Here is a 19,279-nt window from a genome sequence, read left to right as displayed (position 1 = left end):
TTTCAACTTGTGCATAATGAATGTTCATTATGAAAGTGATGGTGCCTACATTTCCCGATGCTTGGACACATCGAAAACAGACAGATTTCATAAATTCTATAAATTGGCATTCTGCTGTCCAAATAATTGCATACAGTTTTCAATACAGCAAGTTAGTGTTCTGGATTAAAAAATGTGAAGTGGATGCAAATACTCAGGAGAACATCATTCTCTTCTTCCCAGAGCAGAGCATGGAAACAAATTCTGACACATATCAAGGATGGCCACAGAGCTATACCCATAGTGACATACCAAATTTATTTATTGCAGGTTAGAATAAGTATATGGTGTTAAAACTGCAGTATACTTTGCAGTTTTGTTTTTATTTAACATAGTTATTAAAAGTTTACTAAGAATTTATCATCAATATACAGCAGCATTAAAATTCTGTCATTAATTTATGATAAAATTCTGATAAAAGCATCATCTGGGGGTGTCAGTCTGCAAACTAATGAGGCACTTGACCACCCTATTTTTTTTTCCTATGTGCTACTGAACATGACATATCAGCTCTGCAGCAAAAACCTAAATGATGAAATATTTTAGAAGTTATTTATAGTACTTTTCATGTGTTCTGGCATAGATCATCTTGAAAATCCGTATTTTCCAGTAAACCTGAAAAGTCAAACTGTTTATATGGGACTCATATCCTCTTCTGCTCTAGATCTTTGATTAAAATAATACAGGGGCCAGAGTAATTAATTAATTAATTAATTTTCCCAGAATTGTGGTTGCTTGGGGACTTGTGTGAAATGACAAGCTGGTCTCTGTCCCGTTCATCTTGAACAGGTGTTCTAATTACAAAACCTCCACCTTATTTGACACCTTTATTAGCTGTCTCAGTTGAGAAACAAAGGATTGATTGGGTATAGGGGTATAGAACTAGCCTTTCATTGCTGTGGGGAAGCACCTAAAGGTCAAGGTTAATATACATGAGTAGGGGGTAGTATTGCCCATTGCCTATGCTGTCCTTGTGCTATTAATCAATGGAAGACTTTATCCTTATGAGCTGGCTGTTGTGGGAGCCTTAATTACACAATTCGTTTTCACTGGTATTTGTTTCCATATTATATGAAAAGCAGACAACACTTCCTGAAAAAATATTCTTGACCAAACAAGAATAACAAATTTCCAGAAAACATAGCAGTGTCTTATATGCTGTTTACATTCTGTACAACACTAAATGGCAAGGTACTTGTCCTTCAATCAATATAATGCATGCAAAAAGTGCTCATTAAATGAAATACGACAGAACAAATGTATATGAGTTCAACAAGACTGAATTTTTGGCTGGCTGGTAAAAAGTGAAAACATTTATAGTAAATAGTCTTCCCCTTTACTGTAGCCATTTTGTTCTTGCCACATAAGGTCTACCTGCTACCACTGGCTTTATGATTTAATATTCTTGGAGGGTTTGTAACAAGAATCTAATATATAACCAATAAAAGGGAACTAGTTTCATTAGTCTCATTTGGGACCAGAATATTGTCACTATAATTACACAGCAAGGTCACATTACTATAAAAATATATCAGCATTTTCTTTATATATACACTTATTTTGAGTGGCTTACAAGATATACAAAAAAATATTCCAGAATTAAATATGATTATGGTGACTCAATCTGGAATCCATTTTCTCCAAACTATTTTTTTCCTATTATGTGAATGTAAAATAAATATGGGCCAGATACTCACTCAGTGAGCTGGAACTATACCAATCAGCAGAGGGTTCAACTCTATTTATTCATTTATAGATCCTAGTCACACTTGGACCTTTCTATGACTTATTAATGGTTTTGATTTTGAAATGAAGCTTTGAAGTAATTATATAGTCACATGGCATTCATCCAATATACATATTTAACACAAATTATTGCTTCCTGATTTTCATAGAAGACCTGTGATTAGATTATCTGGTGCTTCCATATTGTACTTGGAGCTGGATTGCAAAGAGAGAAAAGTATATGTAAGCCACCCTCACAATTTCCTGACTGCCCAGCAAGAAACAAATACAGACTCCATTATGATGCAGAGGAACAGAGACAGCTATTTCCCTGCCTGAGGTCTCAGAGAATTGTTCTAGCAGTTCAGCTAAACAATGTCCTGACTATCTCCTTGGCAAAAGAAACTGAATGAGCTGGCATAAGCTGCTGTACCAACTCATAACTCTCCAGAGATTCCCTTTTCACAATGTGAAACCTCAAAGGGCTGTGCTACAAAATCCAGACATAGCGGAGCTGAAAATTTGATCCCTAGACTCCAGTACCGTGCTCTTACGTTCATGTGTGACTCCCTCTGACACCAACTGAAGAGTCGTGCACAAGGAGAGCAGAGTATCAGACTGAAAAACCTACTACATGAATATGAGAACTGAGTATTACTCTCTTGTGTCAAATTATGGCTCCATCTGGTAACATTAAGTGAACACCGGTAACTAGTAGAGCTGAATCAACAAATTCAAACAAATAATTTATTTGGTGAGTTATTTTGCTTTTTCACTTCAAAGAATGCCTGTGAATGGATTACAACTTCCGTAAGTATATGCCAGAAAACTTTTAAGGAATTTTATTTTATGGTTTGTTAGTTACATGTGATTGCTCATGTATGTCAGACTGTTCTGTTTCTTTTCCCTGAAGAGAACTTTTAATACAGTTGGGATAACAGAACTTTGCAATTGACAACAGAATTTTGCTGATACAATTATTTTGGAACTTAGGGTCAGCTAACCATCCTTTGATAATTATTTGGGATACTGAAGTTACACTTTTCTTTTAGAGAGGGCACTATAAGCATTTTCTCTTCATTGAGAAACAATAGAAAGAGAATGCAAATCTTAAGACTGAGTGCTATCTCCCTCAAAGACTGGGTTTAAATCAGTCAAAAAAGTTGCATTAACCACCAAATTTTAAAGGATACCTTATTGATTTTGAATTTTCAAAAACTATCCCACATCAAATGTCTTAGATTACGAGTCAAACTTTCCTCATACGTTCTCTTCAAATCATGATTTCTATCTCTGCTTTCATTAGATCTGCTTCATTCCTTCCCTTGATAAAGCAAACATTAGTAGAGAGTGAGTAACTCTTGTAATACTGATAAGAACCAACCTAATTCCAGATGAACCCTAAGAACCAAAAAGGTGCCTTAGAGTCTAATTCAAACAGATTTGCCTTGTAGGATAAGGACAAGATGAGGGATTCTTTAAAAAACAAAATATTATCGCTTGCGTTCAGATTAGCGTTTTAAATAATAATGTAATTACTGCAGACTCACCTTGCATTACTAGGACTGGCTGCTGTCAAATTAGCTAATGCTGTTACTGCAGCTTCTTTTACCTCTTCATTGTCACTGCTTAGTAACTGTACTAGCTGGGGAATCCCTTTGAAAGAAATAATTGTACACATGAACCTTTAAATAAACCATGGCAGTCTGCAAAATTATAATATGCTCCTTAAAAAGGGGAAAGCACAGATTCTCAGTTCATCCCTTCCCACCTTACTTACCCTGGGGTCCAAATACACGTTTGCTAGCTGAATTCTCACTCATGGCAGAAACTGCTTGGGAAGCAGCAACTTTAACTCCATCATTATCAGTTTCCAAAAGGTTTACGAGATACTTCTCAACCTCCTCCTCGTTTAAGATTTTTCTATTTTCAGCTTTAAACGAAAAATAACAATAGCATTAATCTGCATTCATTCTCCAAATCAGTGACAGGACATGAATTCGATTTCATATAGTTGTTTCCAACTTGCTTTTAATACCATGGAAATATTCTGGTAACAGAGATAACAGCAATTCAGAAATATGCACCTGATCCAAAACCCATTAGGCTTCAGTGAACTCTGAATCAAGCCCAAAAGATGCCTATAAAATAGAGCTTTAAACAAACATACTGAAACAGAATGCAAACTTTGTTCTCTGTAAGACTTAGAACACCGAGCATCTACCAAGTATCTACAGACACATGACAATTACAGTAATAAACTCACTAATCTCAAAATGGTAAGAGCAGAAGTGCAGGTGTTAGTTACAAAGGGCCTGCAGTGAAACTTTCTCAGCCAGAAAGGCACTGGCAACATGGATGCTCTACCCTATGTGGAATAAACATTTAAGCACATGCAGAATGTAAAGTGGATTAGTTACATACTTGAAGTTTTCTCTAAATGGTGACATTTTTCAATGTATCAAAGAAATTCAGGAACTGAGAAGTCTGTAGGACTTTGACACATTTGCAAATTTTACCAGTGTAACACTCAGAGAGATCATTCCCTTATTTGGAGTGTCAGCTGTTTCCTCCTCTCTAGCTCAATTTAAAATATTTTTAGAATCAGCAGAGAAACCAAATTAAAATCACAAAGCAAAAGATGCAACAAATAAAACAAAGAGGACTTTAAGTGTCAGCAGAACCTTGGCCACAACCTTGTTACATATCAGCCAGCCCTCCAGAGAAGGCCTTAATTGGGATGAAGGACTGTTTTGATAAGTTATCAAGGATGCCACTGGCCTGTTGCTTGCCAAAGTGGTCCATAGTCCCCAGCAATGATCTCTAGAGGTTCTTCATCCCTCAGTGATTTGATTCTCATATAGCAAGTTACCTCCTGTTATACACATTTTCTTAAAAATTACTCTTGCTTTTAAAGGCAGTCATGATGATGAGTAAGCATTTAATTTTAAAGGTAATTTATGCATACATTAAATAATACTATAATTAATTTGAATGAGCAAAAAGAGTGAATTAAAATATTTTAAACAGAATAAAGAATTTTTCAATTGTGAAAAAACAGGCTTGGGATATGAATTTTTAGTAGAGTATGCTCCTATATTTAGCTAGCTGACAAACACATTAAAATTATTAATATTTTAAGATCCAGGTGCCAATTCTACTTAAGGGATGAAAATTTTCTGCTGATGTTCTCTCCATTTCTATAGCGGTTTCATTCGTTTTCTTTACTATAGAAAAGAACATACATTTGAAAAGCATCCTTTGTACTTAAGCACTTCTGTCCATGCCAACACTGTATTTACAGTGATTAATTTCTTTACCCTTATGTAATTTGAATACATTGGTTTAACACAAAGTAAATACTCAGGCACACCCAACAAAGGGAGTCTGAAGTACTGACACTTCGATCTAGTTTTTCATGCATTGACCCCACCACGAGCCAATCTTTTTTCTTCAGTATATTTTCCTATATCCCATTCTTACTCCAAAGTCATGACCAGAGTTCTACTGATTGCCTATTCAGCTCACTGTCATCACCTTATGGAATTATTTGTAACAATTTCAAATGAAAAAAAGTTAAATACTGTTAAATAGTATCATGGCCTCTCAGTGATCTTGACTTGAGATAACCCAGATAAATAAAAACCTGTATTATAAAAATGCATCTATTAATCAGGCTATAGAGCATGCTTAGTGTGCTCCCTTTTGAAAGGACTTGCATTTAGATACATGTAAAGAATGGGGAGAGCTTCAAACCAGAAGTTTGCAGAGCGAGGCCAAACTCGAGTCAGCATGATCATCACTTTCTCCATATGCAGTCCTTAGCATTTTGTTTGTTGTTGCTGGTGCATCTGGCATCGTCAGGGCAAAGTCAGACCCTCCTTAATCAACAGTCCAAACAATCCACTCACAGATATTCAATAATTTATGGCATTAAATTATATTTTGCATTCTGAAATTACTGCCTTATTTGCTGGACATGGAGGGAATCACAGTAAAATTAACTACTGTAATTCTGAGCATACAAAATAAAATAATTGATACATTATGTTCAAAATTATATTACAGAACAAATTTTCAGGGGCAAAGGGATAATGATTCTGTATAGAAATATGATCAATTTTAATGTACTTAAACAGAGCAGCATCCTAAAGATGCTATTTAAAATTGAATATTGTGTTTGTACCAGGTAGTTCATTTTGATATTGAGAATAGCTCTTAAGGGATACATCTGTCTTGTAACAACAACAAAAGATTACGGGAGTCCCCTTCCAAAGGACTGAAAGGGACATAAAACAAAATTGTTTGCTGTGATCACATCTATCAGGAAAAAAACAAAACCAAACTCCACCTGTCAACAATAATAATTTCAAAACCAGACACTGCTGTATACTCAGCTGCCAGGATTAAGAAAGCATAGATAGATACACATTCTATAGATACACTATCACAACAGAAGGAAGTTTTCCTTTTCAGTGGAAAGCAGTGTTTGTTTTCTGAAGTAGGTGGGAAATGTTGGTAAACTGCAACCACCATTATCTAACCTGAAGAATGTGGGCTACTATATGGCTATTGCAAATATAATTAAAAAGTCATTTTAAAAAACTGAGAGCTGTATTTTATGATATTATGATCAAGGCAAGTATTAGGGTAGTGTACATTCGTGTTGCAATTTGGATAGGCTGTTTAGAGTATTTATAACCAGACACAAACAAACAAACAAGAACTGCAAATGTTTCAATTTTCTTTTTTGCACTCAAACTACTTCTTATAATGGCCCTAATGCCACTTTCCTTTCCACTGGAAAGCTGGCTTCAGACCAGTAGCTCTGAAACAAATCCAGTAGTTCTGGGGGCAATGCTGAGCAGCAAGTTCACTGGACTGTGTTTTCCACTGTACTGGTACCACATGTTGCCCTTTGTCTAACTGGTTGCCACCAAAATTCTACAGCTTGGAAAGAAATGTTTTCAGTCTTCTTTTGATCTATTTTCCCAGCCTGCTGCATCTATAACAACTGTCATAGGCTGAAGAAGAGAGTAAACCTTTATAATGAAACCACATTGACTCCACTTGTAAGAAATATGACAAGAAGATGCATCTTCACTGACGGTAACATCCCATGATATAAGATCATAGGCAGCACTGTAATATATTATGCACAGTTGTTGCCACCATGCTTTAAAAATGTTGTGTTCAGACATGCTACTGCTAACAGCTGCTAAAATATTAGGCCACAAAAACTGAAAAAGGTGTGAAAGAGGAAAAGACTATGCTTATTTGAAAATAAATATGAAAAAGGAGTAATATGCAGTAGAAAGTAGTAGGAGCAAATATAAATCTGCTTAGCATACTACTTACAAGGCTGTCACAGGATGATAAAAATTATAGTGACAGTTCTAAGTAACATAATAAAATAACAATACAGGAAAGTACACAAAGAATATACTGGCATAAGAAGGTTCTTCCTATCTTTGATACCTAAACAGTAATGAAAATAATTTTCAGTGACTTGCAAAGCTTCCAATAGATAATGAAAAAAGCATACACAGACCCACAGAATACTAGGAAAGGTAGATACCACTCTTTTCATGTGTCATTTGCAATCCAAATAATAATCCAACTATTCAGGACACCAAACTAAGGAAGGTGAGAAAAGAACTGGAAAGATAGGATGCGGTGAGAAGAAAGCTCTGAAATACAGTAGAAATAAGAGATTATTTTAGCAATGTATTAGAGAATATATTTGTAAAATACTTTAAAGCCATGATTCAACCATGAGATGATGGAAATATGGATGAAATATTTAAGCTCTACTGTCATCAAAATCCCTTGACAGAATTAAAATCTTCTATAGACAGCAGTATGTTATTTCTTACATTGCTTTTTACTACATAGCACTATTAGGCATATGTTGCAACTTAGAAGCCAACATATGGAAGGAATTTCAAATGTAGATTTAGTTTAAGAGCATCTTTGTGAGCAAAAGTAATGAGCATGCTCTGCCTTATTCAGAATTGAAGTGTAGAAAAAAGATCCATAGGACAAATAAATATAAAAGATGACAATTAAACTCTTTAAGTCCACTGGGAATCTTAATCTGCAAGCCATCTGAAAGGTTTTTTTTCCTGTCCTCGTTAAAGGAATTTGTATTTGAAATTGGCTGACATTTAGATCAGCAGTTCTATGGAAAAGGAAGTAAGGCTGCAATTAAGTCTTAACTGAGAGCAATAAGAAATAGTGCCTGAAAAGGTGGCTGGCATCACTACACAAAAGTATCATCTTTTCAGAGCTCCACTTTCCTTTTTGAGGACAACATTTTGCAAGAATATATTACATTTAAAAATAAATTCAGAAAAAATCTTAACATCCAATTGCTGTGTTGATTGCCAAGGTTCATCGCTGTAACTCATTCTTGCCAGTGTTTTCCTCAGCACAAGTACTACCCTCAACCAGATCAGATGGCCTTATTCTGAATGACAATGTACTTCATCACGAAATTCACACACATGGATTTTTAAAAAGTCACATACAGTCATAAGCTGCTTTGGTAATTGCCTTTGCTGCCTTCTCCTGAATATCAGGATGAGAAGAGGCTCCTGTAAATTCAAGTAGCTTTTTAAGGCCTCCTGTCTGCTGAATCAGTTGCAAAGTATGCACATCTTCCAGACAATTTCCCAACACGGAAAGAGCTTCCACTTGTACATCACTGGATTCCTAATAAGGAAAAAATCCAAACAAATAACCTTCAAATCAGGATTAAAATATATTTGGTTTTTAACTTTATACAATATTTAACTTTATTTGATAATTGTTGTAACTTTCTTTTTGACAGTTTATTCATGCTGCATAGTACATCTTTTCATACTAGTATTTTTTTATAATTTCTTTGATGTGCCCTAGGATACAAAACAATCTATCAAAAATAGTAAAAAACTCCCAAAAGTGTCACATTTATATCCAAGTGGGTAAGGCAGGTATTCAGAAAGGAACTGTCATCTTTAAATTTTAAAAACTCCACCAATTTCTCTATGCATTTTATTTCCCATGGTGACAGCAGAATTCAAATGAGTCTCATGATAACATACAATGAAATTTCCAAAGTAGGAAATTAAAGACCATTGATATGAAAATAAAAAAAACCAACCAAACAACACAAAAATTAGTGCTCAAACCAGGAAGCAGCATCAGAGTTCAGTATATAACAAAAATTTTTGAGATAACATAATATAGAAAGCTATATGGTGATTTTTTTCCTGATATTTAACAACAGTTTGAGAAATGGACAGTAACTGTAGAACAGTATTACTAATAGCAATAAAGCAAGGATAAACATTTCAGCGAAACCCTATGCTCCCTTTCTTGGTAAGCCAGGTATCCTAGCCAATCCTATTTCTATCATAGTTAACTCCAAATAAGGAGCAGTTTCTTTTTTTATCACTCTTCCATAACATGAATAATATTTCCGAATAGTCATACAACCATTAACAGCAAGAACTAAAAACTTTAAAGTAAACTGTACATTGCTTTCCAGGATCTTCAGAAGATAATCTAATCCTTTATTTTCTTGCAGTATTTTTCTGGTTTCTCCATCTCTGCTAATTATTTCTAAGGTTTTAAGGGCTAAGGTCTGAATAACTGGATATTCAGATTTCAGTAGTTCCAGCAAGGGTGGGATTACATTCAGTGCATGAACTGCAGAACAGCTTTCAAAATCCTGCAGTAAAATATTCAACAAAGAATGTTAGTGACCGAGAATATGTAACACTACATCAATTCTGGACTTTACAGAAAGAATACCAAAAACCTGATTTCAAACATACAGAAATGAGTCAATAATTCAGATCTTCAAGTTCTGAAGATTTTTTTCTTTTCAGTTAAGAATCAAACTGAACACAATCAAGCCCCACCAATGTTAAATTCCATTTTTGTTCAAGACTGAAGTACATGCTACAGAACCTAGTCCTGTTTACTCTCCTTTTTGCCATGGTTGCCTCAACATACATTTTTCTTTGAGAAAGTTTTTTAAATTTACTTTCATCATTTTTATTTACCTCAATGGAGGAAAAACAACTTATGCACTCTACTGCGGTTGCCTGGTTATATCTTCTTTTGTTTTAGTAACTATAAAATTACAATTTAAAATTTTGACTTAAACAGTGTATATGCAGCTTAATAAAAAGACAGTGGTAGATTATATTAAAATAGAAAATAAATAAATAAATTACAATGTGCTTTTAAATAGCTTATTGCACATGTGCAGCATGCAATTATCCTTATCAATATAAGCAAGCACCAGGTGCAGTTATCCAGATATACCCTACAACAAAGACAGCGAGATAGCAAAAAAGGAGAAAGAGTAAAATGTGATTCTGAATAGACATGCTCTGATGCCCCAAAAGAGATAGAGTTATAAACTGAATTCATTACTGAATTGATTCGCTTAAGCCATGGAAGAGAACTGCCACACAAATGCACCATTCTTCTGCTAAGCAGCATATGGATGACATTAGTGTTGAGTGTGAAAGTAGCCAATAACAAATCTATTCCTCTCAGTATGGAAAGTAGCTGTTGACAGCATTCACCTATCATTAAAAAGATGTTCCAAATAGTGACTATGGACTTGCTGGCCAAAACAAAGCCCAATTTAATTTACAGGATTATTCCAATCTTTTGGATAGACAGGTTAGAACACTCATTACTGAGATTGACATTTTTAAACTAAGATAACTAAGAAAGAAATTTCATATGTAATCTGAAAAATCTGAATCTGATTCTGATCTCACACTGCTGTACAGCATGAATAATGTGAAGCATTAAATTCATCAGAACTAGAGTCAAATCAGCTATATTCATAACTAATATAACAATCAAGGACTTGGGTGTAATGTTTTCAAATACACTAATGAAGAGTAAAGGAAAAAAATATTTTTAAATTAATTAACCCCACACAGAATGGTGGGAGGAGGGTGGGAAGCACTTCTCTGCCTCTATAATTTAAAATAACAACAACAAACTTTACCTGCATCAGAAGGTAGATACATTCAACTGAATTCTTCTTAACATCAGGATCAGGACTGCCTAGCAGTTTGATAAGTGGCTCTAATCCACCTTGCTCAATTATTTGTACTTTAGTAGTATATTCAACAGCCATTTGTGCTAGACACAGAGTAGCAAATTCATGGATAACTACATCTTCCATGGGGAAAAAAGAGAAATATTTTGATCAAGTTATATCCAGCACATGTTCACTAATCCAGTGGTTAAAAAAATTATTTGAAGTCAATAACCTACAGCCATTATCACACCTGACATCTCCATAAATATGTTGCTCCATCTGTACAACATAAAACACTGTTCTGTGAGTTAACACAGCTACTCCTATAAAATCAATTACCTATTTAACATGTAGTATGAGAAATCATAACTTACAAGGAAGATTTTAGTAAATTGTCCCATCAAATGGTAATAATAAATTATTTCTGAGAGCATTTTTGCACAAGGAGTGAATACTGCAAGATACCTTCTGCTGCCAACTGTGATATAAGCGTACTTGTAACATCCAGCTCCCTCAGTACCTTCTTGACATCATCTACAATGAAATAAACACAAATATGAGGTCCTTTGTTTGGCAATCTTGGCTGAGGAAAGAAATAGATTCTGCTCCATGGGGAAATACAGTTACTGCCTAAATGACAAAACGATCTGACTGAGAACCACATGCAACTGAAACTGTATCAAGGCCATAATAGGCTCCGAAAACATACAACAGATTTTCAAGTACCAAATGATCTGGTACTTCTGTGACATTTGATATATAGTAAGTTCCTCAATACTTAATTGAAACTTTATTCTGAACACCTGCATCTAGCAAGTTCTGATTAAATTTTTCAGAATTTTAGTTGTCAAAGAAGTTATATCCAAATAGCTAAAATTATTTGTGATTAAAATTATCAAACTAAAAGCAATCCTTCCATTATTTAATTTTCAAACCATCTAACTTCTAATTTTATGCTAACACAGCACACGTTACAAGCTGAAAACGTGAACTATATAGGTCTTACTAAAAAAACTTTCAGAATGCATTTTTATTTTTGTGAATGGCAAGCTTGCAAAATTACAACCACTGGATAGACTAACCAAATAACATTCTTTGAGATAGACTTTGTGTGATCTTACAGGGCTGCGTTACTGTAAACACTTACAGTGCTGAAATATAAGAAAATAGGTATGAGCTGAATATACTTTTAAAGAAAAAACAATTAAGAAGCCAATATAAGTGGAAGATCTTCAGTCATTCAAATCCACATCTGTGCACCAATATTGCAAGTCAAAATCTAAAGGGAGTAACTATATGCAGTGCCAAGTTGAAAGTAAGGTAAAGAGCATAAGGTTCAGAGCCACATGAAAAGAAGGTAATAGTTGATTAAAAGACTTAAATAGTGGTTAAAATACCACCCTGGAAGACAACTGGGTAGAACATCTACCAATATAAGACCTGATTAGTTATATTAATTAGATGTAGGTTTATAAAGGAATGTAAAAATAACAGCCCTTGAAACTCAACCTAGCGTCACTTATTCTTTCATCATCAGGTGTGTCTCCCCACCACTGACTGCAGCTAGATCCTTTGGCTCTCAGCCACCCAGCATGGATATAACACAACCATTCTCACCTTATAAAAAGGTAGAAGAAAATCTATACTGTGCTTAAATTATTTAATAATGGTAGGGCTCCAGCAGATACACTACCCTGTCATGAATGTAATGTCTCTGAGAGATACTCAAGACTGCTTGAGTACAAACTCAGATACAGATAACAAAACATTTTCAGCAGCTCTGACCTGCCAAAGAAGCTGGGTAGACATGCATACCAATGCTTGATAGTGTATGGCTTTTTTTCCAATAAATACTTCAGTTAGCTACTTATTTAACTCATTTTCTCCCTTACCACTGTAGTTGCATTCATGCTTCAAGTAACAACTGATATTTAACCATAGCATTTTCTGTAGATGATAAATACTTTTTCTTCTCTTCCAACTTTTGTAAAAGAGAAGAGTGTGTCTTATCCACATTGGCAGGCATCTTATGTAGTCAGGCTTTCTCTGACAGACATAATTATAATATTAAATCATTTCAATTTGGCCCTGTGAGAACAAAAATAAGGGTTGTAGGAAATTAACTTATTCTGCAATTGTTTTTTTCAAAATCCATGGAGATCACTCTAGTTGAATTTGTTCCTTTATTCTGTGACATGAATAGAAGATTTTTTTCACATGGGCCACCTATTACTTTGAAAACCACATTCATACACATTGAAAGACATTGAAAAATTTTTACTCTTACTATTCGAAGCCATGATGCCAAATACCATGATGGCATTTCTGCGTACAATGAGATTTTCATGTGAGATGAGTTTATGCAGATGTTCCACTGCTCCAAGGCCAAGAAGTGTCACTTTGTTTTCATCAGCTGAGGAGTAATAAGGTTAAAAGTTCTGTAAAAATGCGACAAGCTCACAGTTCTAATGTAACAAAATAAAATAGCTACCAATCTTTTATCAGGCTGTAGAATTAAAGAACAAAGGCCTGGACAGGACCTCGGGAGACTGTCTACTCTATACCCCAAATAAATGCATCAAATAGTATTAAAGATTAATAGTGCCTAGGATTAATTCACATTTGTAAAGCAAAGGAAGCTTTAAGTAACAGCTAATTAATTCTGTTGATCTGCACTACACCTCAACTGAAGCAACTACCAGGATTTGGATCATTAAATCCCACCTGAGAATGGAGCACTTTGTAGCTGAATAAACTCTGGCCATGAAAAGAACAGAAGTGTTTCTTATGATTGCAGCCCTCTGTTCCTGCTCACTCAAACCACCCAAAACCCAAGAAATAAAATCCAAAACCTACTCCTATTCTCAGTTCCCTCAGAAGCTTTATCATTCATTTTCTAATGAACCATGCCTTTCTTTCTGGCTACAAGTGAGCAATGTGAGAGGAAACTGGAGAACTATGCTCATTCTCAGGCCAAAACACAATTAAAAGACAACGACTATTTTTTGTTGAGGGATATGACTTAATTTACTAGTAACATTCAATAAATAAATTAACTGCAAAGTGAAAACGATTCCTTCTTTTGTGCCACAGGGCAGTTACAGTCTAGTCTTCTGGAAGATTACATGAATATCTACATTAACCATTTAAAGGATTATTCATTTAGTAGAAAAAAGAAAATTAAATATCTGTCCTCTTCCAGAGTACCGTATGTTACTGGACAGCAGGGAAGAAGCCATCAAATTCATGGTGTGGGGTTCATGGCAGTCTCCCAACAGTCTGAATCCTCTCTTCACATATTAAAAATGTGGTTGCATGCCCCCAGCCAAACTTGCCATATTAAGCTGAACATAAACATCTTTCGGAACCCCATCATCCCATGCCAACTGCCAAAGCCTTCAGCTCTTCTCTCACAACTTCAGCAGTATCAATAATTGCCATCAATACAACAAACAGCATATAAAGGCACGATTTTTAAAGAAAACAAATTATATGGAACTTAATATGAAAACAGATTAATTATACCAAGAATGCTACCAGTGTATGCCAATTTGAGTGTCTGGCATGGAACGAGTAGGATGCTGCTTAAGAAATCACGTGCTACGTAACTTCGAGCCTTTGTTATACAGTTGTCTTCTGGGTACCTGCAATGTGATGCTTAGTTATAGACAATATATGGGCCCTTGGAAGATACAGAATCTTGGAGACTTGTTACATTCCCAACACATACAGAAATAAGCTTGATAAAGGAGGCTGAGCAGTCTCAAATAAATCATCTGTCATGGAAGTACTGACAAAAGAGATATAAGCAAAAATAACACAAATAGGCTAAAAAGTAATTTTAATTGAAAACTGAACCTTACAACAACTACACTAATGCAGAAGTTTCAAACTGTAACATGAAAAAAGGGAATTCTTTCCCAGATGCAGGTCTGATGCTCCTAATAAAACAGATCTAGCTTATGTCTAAATCAAGCTCTATTAAACTGAGAATATAAAATTCTACAACAAAATGATAATAAGTTTCCTTCACAAAAACCACAGGACTTATTTATAACTGCAAATACAGGTTTGACAGATATTTCAGAAAACCCTCAAAACTCTGACAGCCACCTCTGAGATTAAATGAAAATTGCTAGGAAAAGTGCTAGGAAACTAAAAAATCGTGAACTACTAACAAAATCTAAGCAATGCAAAGGAAATCTCATTGCAAAAAGACTAACCTTTTGATGCAAATATATAGAGAGCCTCACATGCTGCGGCCAAAACTATCTCTTCAGGAGAATTAAGCATTAGCACAACTGTTGCTGCCGTTTTGCTTTCAATGAATAAAGGAACATACTACAAACAAACAAAGAGAAGGGTTAGTTTGATTTATACAGAGCCTTGCTATGTGTTACAGCAGACTCCCACATTTCATTAAAAAAAGAAAAATCTAGTTTGAGATCTACACTGAGTTAGAAATATGAATGAGTTGCTCTTTTTTGAAGAAATTACATTTTAAAAACTATTTGAAACATTCATGAAAAATAATAAAGAATAACTGACTTTCAAATATTTTCTTAACTTCATCCAGTATGAAGATTTTGGGAAAACCTTCACATTTGCTGTACACCCAGAAGTCTTGAAGGCAACAGACTGTGAAGTTCCGTAAACATATAAAATCCTGTGGCTTCAGAACCAAACATGGGAAGTTACTTTTGAGCCACTGTGCACAGAGTCTATGAGCATGGGTGCTGTACAAGAAAGAGTATTTGGTTACTCTGTGGCTTTATGTGGTTGCTTTAAAAAAATATAAGGACCTTTCCTGTGCCTTCATCCACTCAGTTCACAAGCTCACCATGATCTTGTACCAGCTGAAGTATTTCTGTGATATAATCCCTGTCTTGCCAGCTAGAAACAATACAAGGTGTTCACTTCTATTTCTGACTTCTCTCATTAAGAAAGAAATCTTACAACAAATCAGGTATTTTTCATCCTCTTAATAGGGTTTCTATCCTCTTAATAGGGTTTCTACCCTCTTTAGGACTAACATCCCTTGAGAAAGGTAATCTTCTAAAAAAAGCCTTTCATTCTTTGACAAGACTCAAGGATTTCTGAAAAGTCTACACATTAAAAAGTATTAAGGTTCTTTGGATTTAAAATAAATTTTAACACAGAAAAATTATTTACATGGAAAAGTTTGTGTATGAGGATGTTACGAGAGACAGTGTTGAAAGCCTTACTGAAGTCAGGACATATTAGTATTTGAGCATAATTGCTCAAATGACAGTGTTTCTGTGAAGACTGAATTTCAGGAGTTGACAGTGCCACTTCATATATTCTACCTTTTAAACATCAGTGTTGTGAATTAAACCATTTTTTAAACACTTAGACAACTATAGCTTTCCTTCAGTGATAATGCCTCAGTATTATCTCTAGTGGTAATCTGAGGCTTCCCTTTTAATGTCTATGCCCAAGTTGATGGTCAAATAGTACTATTTTCTGCTCTAAATTTAATGAAAGCATCATATGAGAAGTTACTATATTTTATCTGTTTGAATTATTGTTTAAGGTCATCCATACACAAATAGAGGTTCACAGCAACATTTATCCTGGAGAAGCTCAATTCTCAGAACAGATAATAAAGAGAAATTATGAACGTCAGGAGAAACAGAGTCCTCAGGAATACTTTCTGTAACAGACAAGCAGTGGCTAGGCTAAGAGATGTGTTTTCCACCTGTTCCCAGAAATCTATTAAAAATAGTGGTCATCTGCAATACCATATATTCTCCCAGCATTACACATACACTAAGGCCCTCTTTTATAAGCCTGTCCACATTATTTCAAGGCTTCTTTTATTGGACTTGACATTTTCATAAGCAGATTATCAATCAGAAGATAATAGCTAATACATATTTTCTTTTGTCTGCATCTCATTTCCTGCCATCTGAAATATCTAGGTGAAATTTAAAGTTCTGAAATTTTATTTTACCTGTTCACTATTAACAATATTTTCATAGCTAGAAGATTATCTGCACTGATAGGTACAACTAACCAGTTACCTATTTTCATATCTAATACTGTTTATCTATGCAACATTCAGTTATTTTTTTCTCCTGATAGGACTGCTACAAGAGATATGCTAGCCTGAACTACAGTAAGAGTAAAAATCTAAGCCAAGAACCTCAGATGCCATCTGGAGTTCATTCTTTCTAGTCCTTTTAATAGTTTTACTGACCTTTTCTGTAAGTTTTGGGGTTTTTTTTCAATTGTTGAATATTATTTTCTAACATTATTCACAGTTTATTGTAGTAGTTATTAGGCTGTACCATACTTTTCTCCAGAAACTCTAACAGCACCTTTTGGATCTAGAAATTGTGGTGCTACTTCTACTGATTTTCTAGATATTTACAGAAAAAGCCAACTTTTATTATTTTGGAGGGGGTTAGCTTAAATCTACTGTCATGCCTTTCAGTTTATTTTCTTAGACTGCAACATTTATTATTTTTAATTTTCCAGGCCTGTTTTAATTAGTCCTATCCACATACATCTTCTTTGTGTCTCCTCCTGGTTTTCTAGGTTATTCCACATAGAAATGGCTTCAGATCAATTTATCCTCTCATGTTGAAGCTCCTTTCACAAGGATTTACTATTGATTTGAGCTTATAAATTATGTTTGTAATATTCATCTTTCCTCAGAACAGTTGGGAAAAACCTGCTATCAATTGCTATGCCTCAGTGATATTGTGGCTATTGGATATTATTGTCTCAGTCAAAATTATTTGTTTACTTAATATTAAAATTGTGACATAGCTTTTGCTGATCAACTTTTCTTTGACCTTTGAAAAAACTCTTTTGGTACTTTCAGTCTCTACAGACAAGCCCATTATTTCTTTAAAACATAGTCCTGAACTTTTAATTTAGTTTCATGCTCCTCTGTGGGATTCACAAGGTCCTGATTTTCATTAACTTAGTTATCATCTGGCACAGAATTTCTATTATACTCTTCAATGCTTCTGTGTTATTTTCTCTACTTTCTGAATAAACCAATTAAGCTTTAAAAATAACTGTATTTTGAACCCAAATCTTTTGGGGGGTCTCCTTGTAGTTTGTGAATTTGTAGATACTCTTGAAAAGCTTGCTAGTGTCAGACCCTTATTCTCCACCTTTTTCAAAAAGTCACATTACCACCATTATTCCATTCCATTATTCTTGTACTTCTCACTATGGCACTTCCAATGACACCAGAAAAATCTGAATTGATGCTAAATAGTGTACACCTTTGCAGAAGATCCAGAATACTGTCATTCAAAAACTTTGTATTCTGCAGATCCATCTAGGCTCTTAATTCTTTGATCCTTCAAGAAAGGGAGAGTCTCTACACCGTTGAAAAGACAGGCAGATTTCAGGTGGCTCTTCTACCTTCTCCTTTGATTTTCACAAACAGAAAGCTAATTCTGCTCTTCAAATAAAAAAAAATCTTGCATTGTTTCATACTTTACTATTTGCAAAGCCTGCCAGACAACAGCCTTCGCAAAGAAGTACACATGCCCAGTCACTCTGGTTTGTAGGCTGTCCAAGAAAAGCAGAAGCAGAATCATCTCCAGAAGACATTTTTAGAATGTGGGTAAACTAGGAGAGTAAGGAATCATGTAAGGATGGTAGAGCTGGGCCTATAATTGTGTAAGGTTGATTTTATAGTACATAGCAGTTTATAAACTTACGTCATCCCTGGGTGGAGGCTCTACTTCCTTCTTTGTTTTTTTACCCATTCTAAAACCAAAAACAGACACACAAAAAATTAAAGCAGACAAACAAACTCCCTTGTGTGTTTTAGGAATAAGTTAACTAGTGATTTAGGAAAGCTTCTAAAACAGACTTTCTCATTCATTTGACCCACCTAATCAGTTTGAAGATTTCTTCGACAGGGTAATTTCCATGCAGAAAGTTGTTAGTTATAAACAAAACTGATTTCTAACACTTGAACACATTTGGTAAAATACATCTGTCAACAAAATACGTACATAAAAAGAAAGATCTGAGACATCACAAGCTCAAGTTGTAATGTGGTACACAGGACATACTTTTCTGTTAGTTTCATCTGCATCTATGAATAATATATGAACTTGAGGTCCTATAGGTAAACATGGAGAAGTACCCTAATATGTTCTGCAGAACGTGCAAATAAGTATGAGGTTCAAATCCAGTTTGAGTTATCATATTTCACAGAAGACAAAAATCAGTTATGCAGGTATTAAGCAGTTCTGCATAGTAGTTTCTGAAGCATACAGATGTAATACCTCATGTGGCCCTAATTGCATAGAATCATAGAATCGCTAAGGTTGGAAAAGACCTCTGAGATCATCAAGTCCAACCTTCAACCCAAAACCACCATGCCAACTAAACCATGGTCTGAAGTGCCACATCTACACATCAAGACAACTCAGGTGACTTGCAAAATTTCAGCACAAATCTTCC

At 34.8% G+C, this 19,279-nt stretch overlaps 1 protein-coding gene across 1 annotated transcript in view; it reads right to left on the bottom strand.

Annotated features, from left to right (window-relative positions):
* Window positions 1-18,573, bottom strand: part of ARMC3 (armadillo repeat containing 3) — a 47,982-nt gene extending 29,409 nt beyond the window's left edge. The window contains exons 1-9 of the mRNA XM_010007018.1: window positions 18,526-18,573; window positions 15,043-15,160; window positions 13,107-13,232; window positions 11,294-11,353; window positions 10,784-10,968; window positions 9,284-9,478; window positions 8,295-8,478; window positions 3,545-3,697; window positions 3,315-3,420 (exon numbers count right to left, since the gene is read on the bottom strand). Coding sequence (XP_010005320.1) covers window positions 3,315-3,420; window positions 3,545-3,697; window positions 8,295-8,478; window positions 9,284-9,478; window positions 10,784-10,968; window positions 11,294-11,353; window positions 13,107-13,232; window positions 15,043-15,160; window positions 18,526-18,573 — 1,175 coding nt within the window. The remainder of the gene's footprint in view (window positions 1-3,314; window positions 3,421-3,544; window positions 3,698-8,294; window positions 8,479-9,283; window positions 9,479-10,783; window positions 10,969-11,293; window positions 11,354-13,106; window positions 13,233-15,042; window positions 15,161-18,525) is intronic.
* Between the last annotated feature and the right edge of the window lie 706 nt (window positions 18,574-19,279).

This window comes from Chaetura pelagica, unplaced genomic scaffold, assembly GCF_000747805.2.
Source record: "Chaetura pelagica isolate M959 unplaced genomic scaffold, ChaPel_1.0 scaffold17, whole genome shotgun sequence".
In the NCBI taxonomy this organism is placed as follows: Eukaryota; Metazoa; Chordata; class Aves; order Apodiformes; family Apodidae; genus Chaetura; species Chaetura pelagica.
This window is presented reverse-complemented; position numbering and strand designations above follow the sequence as displayed.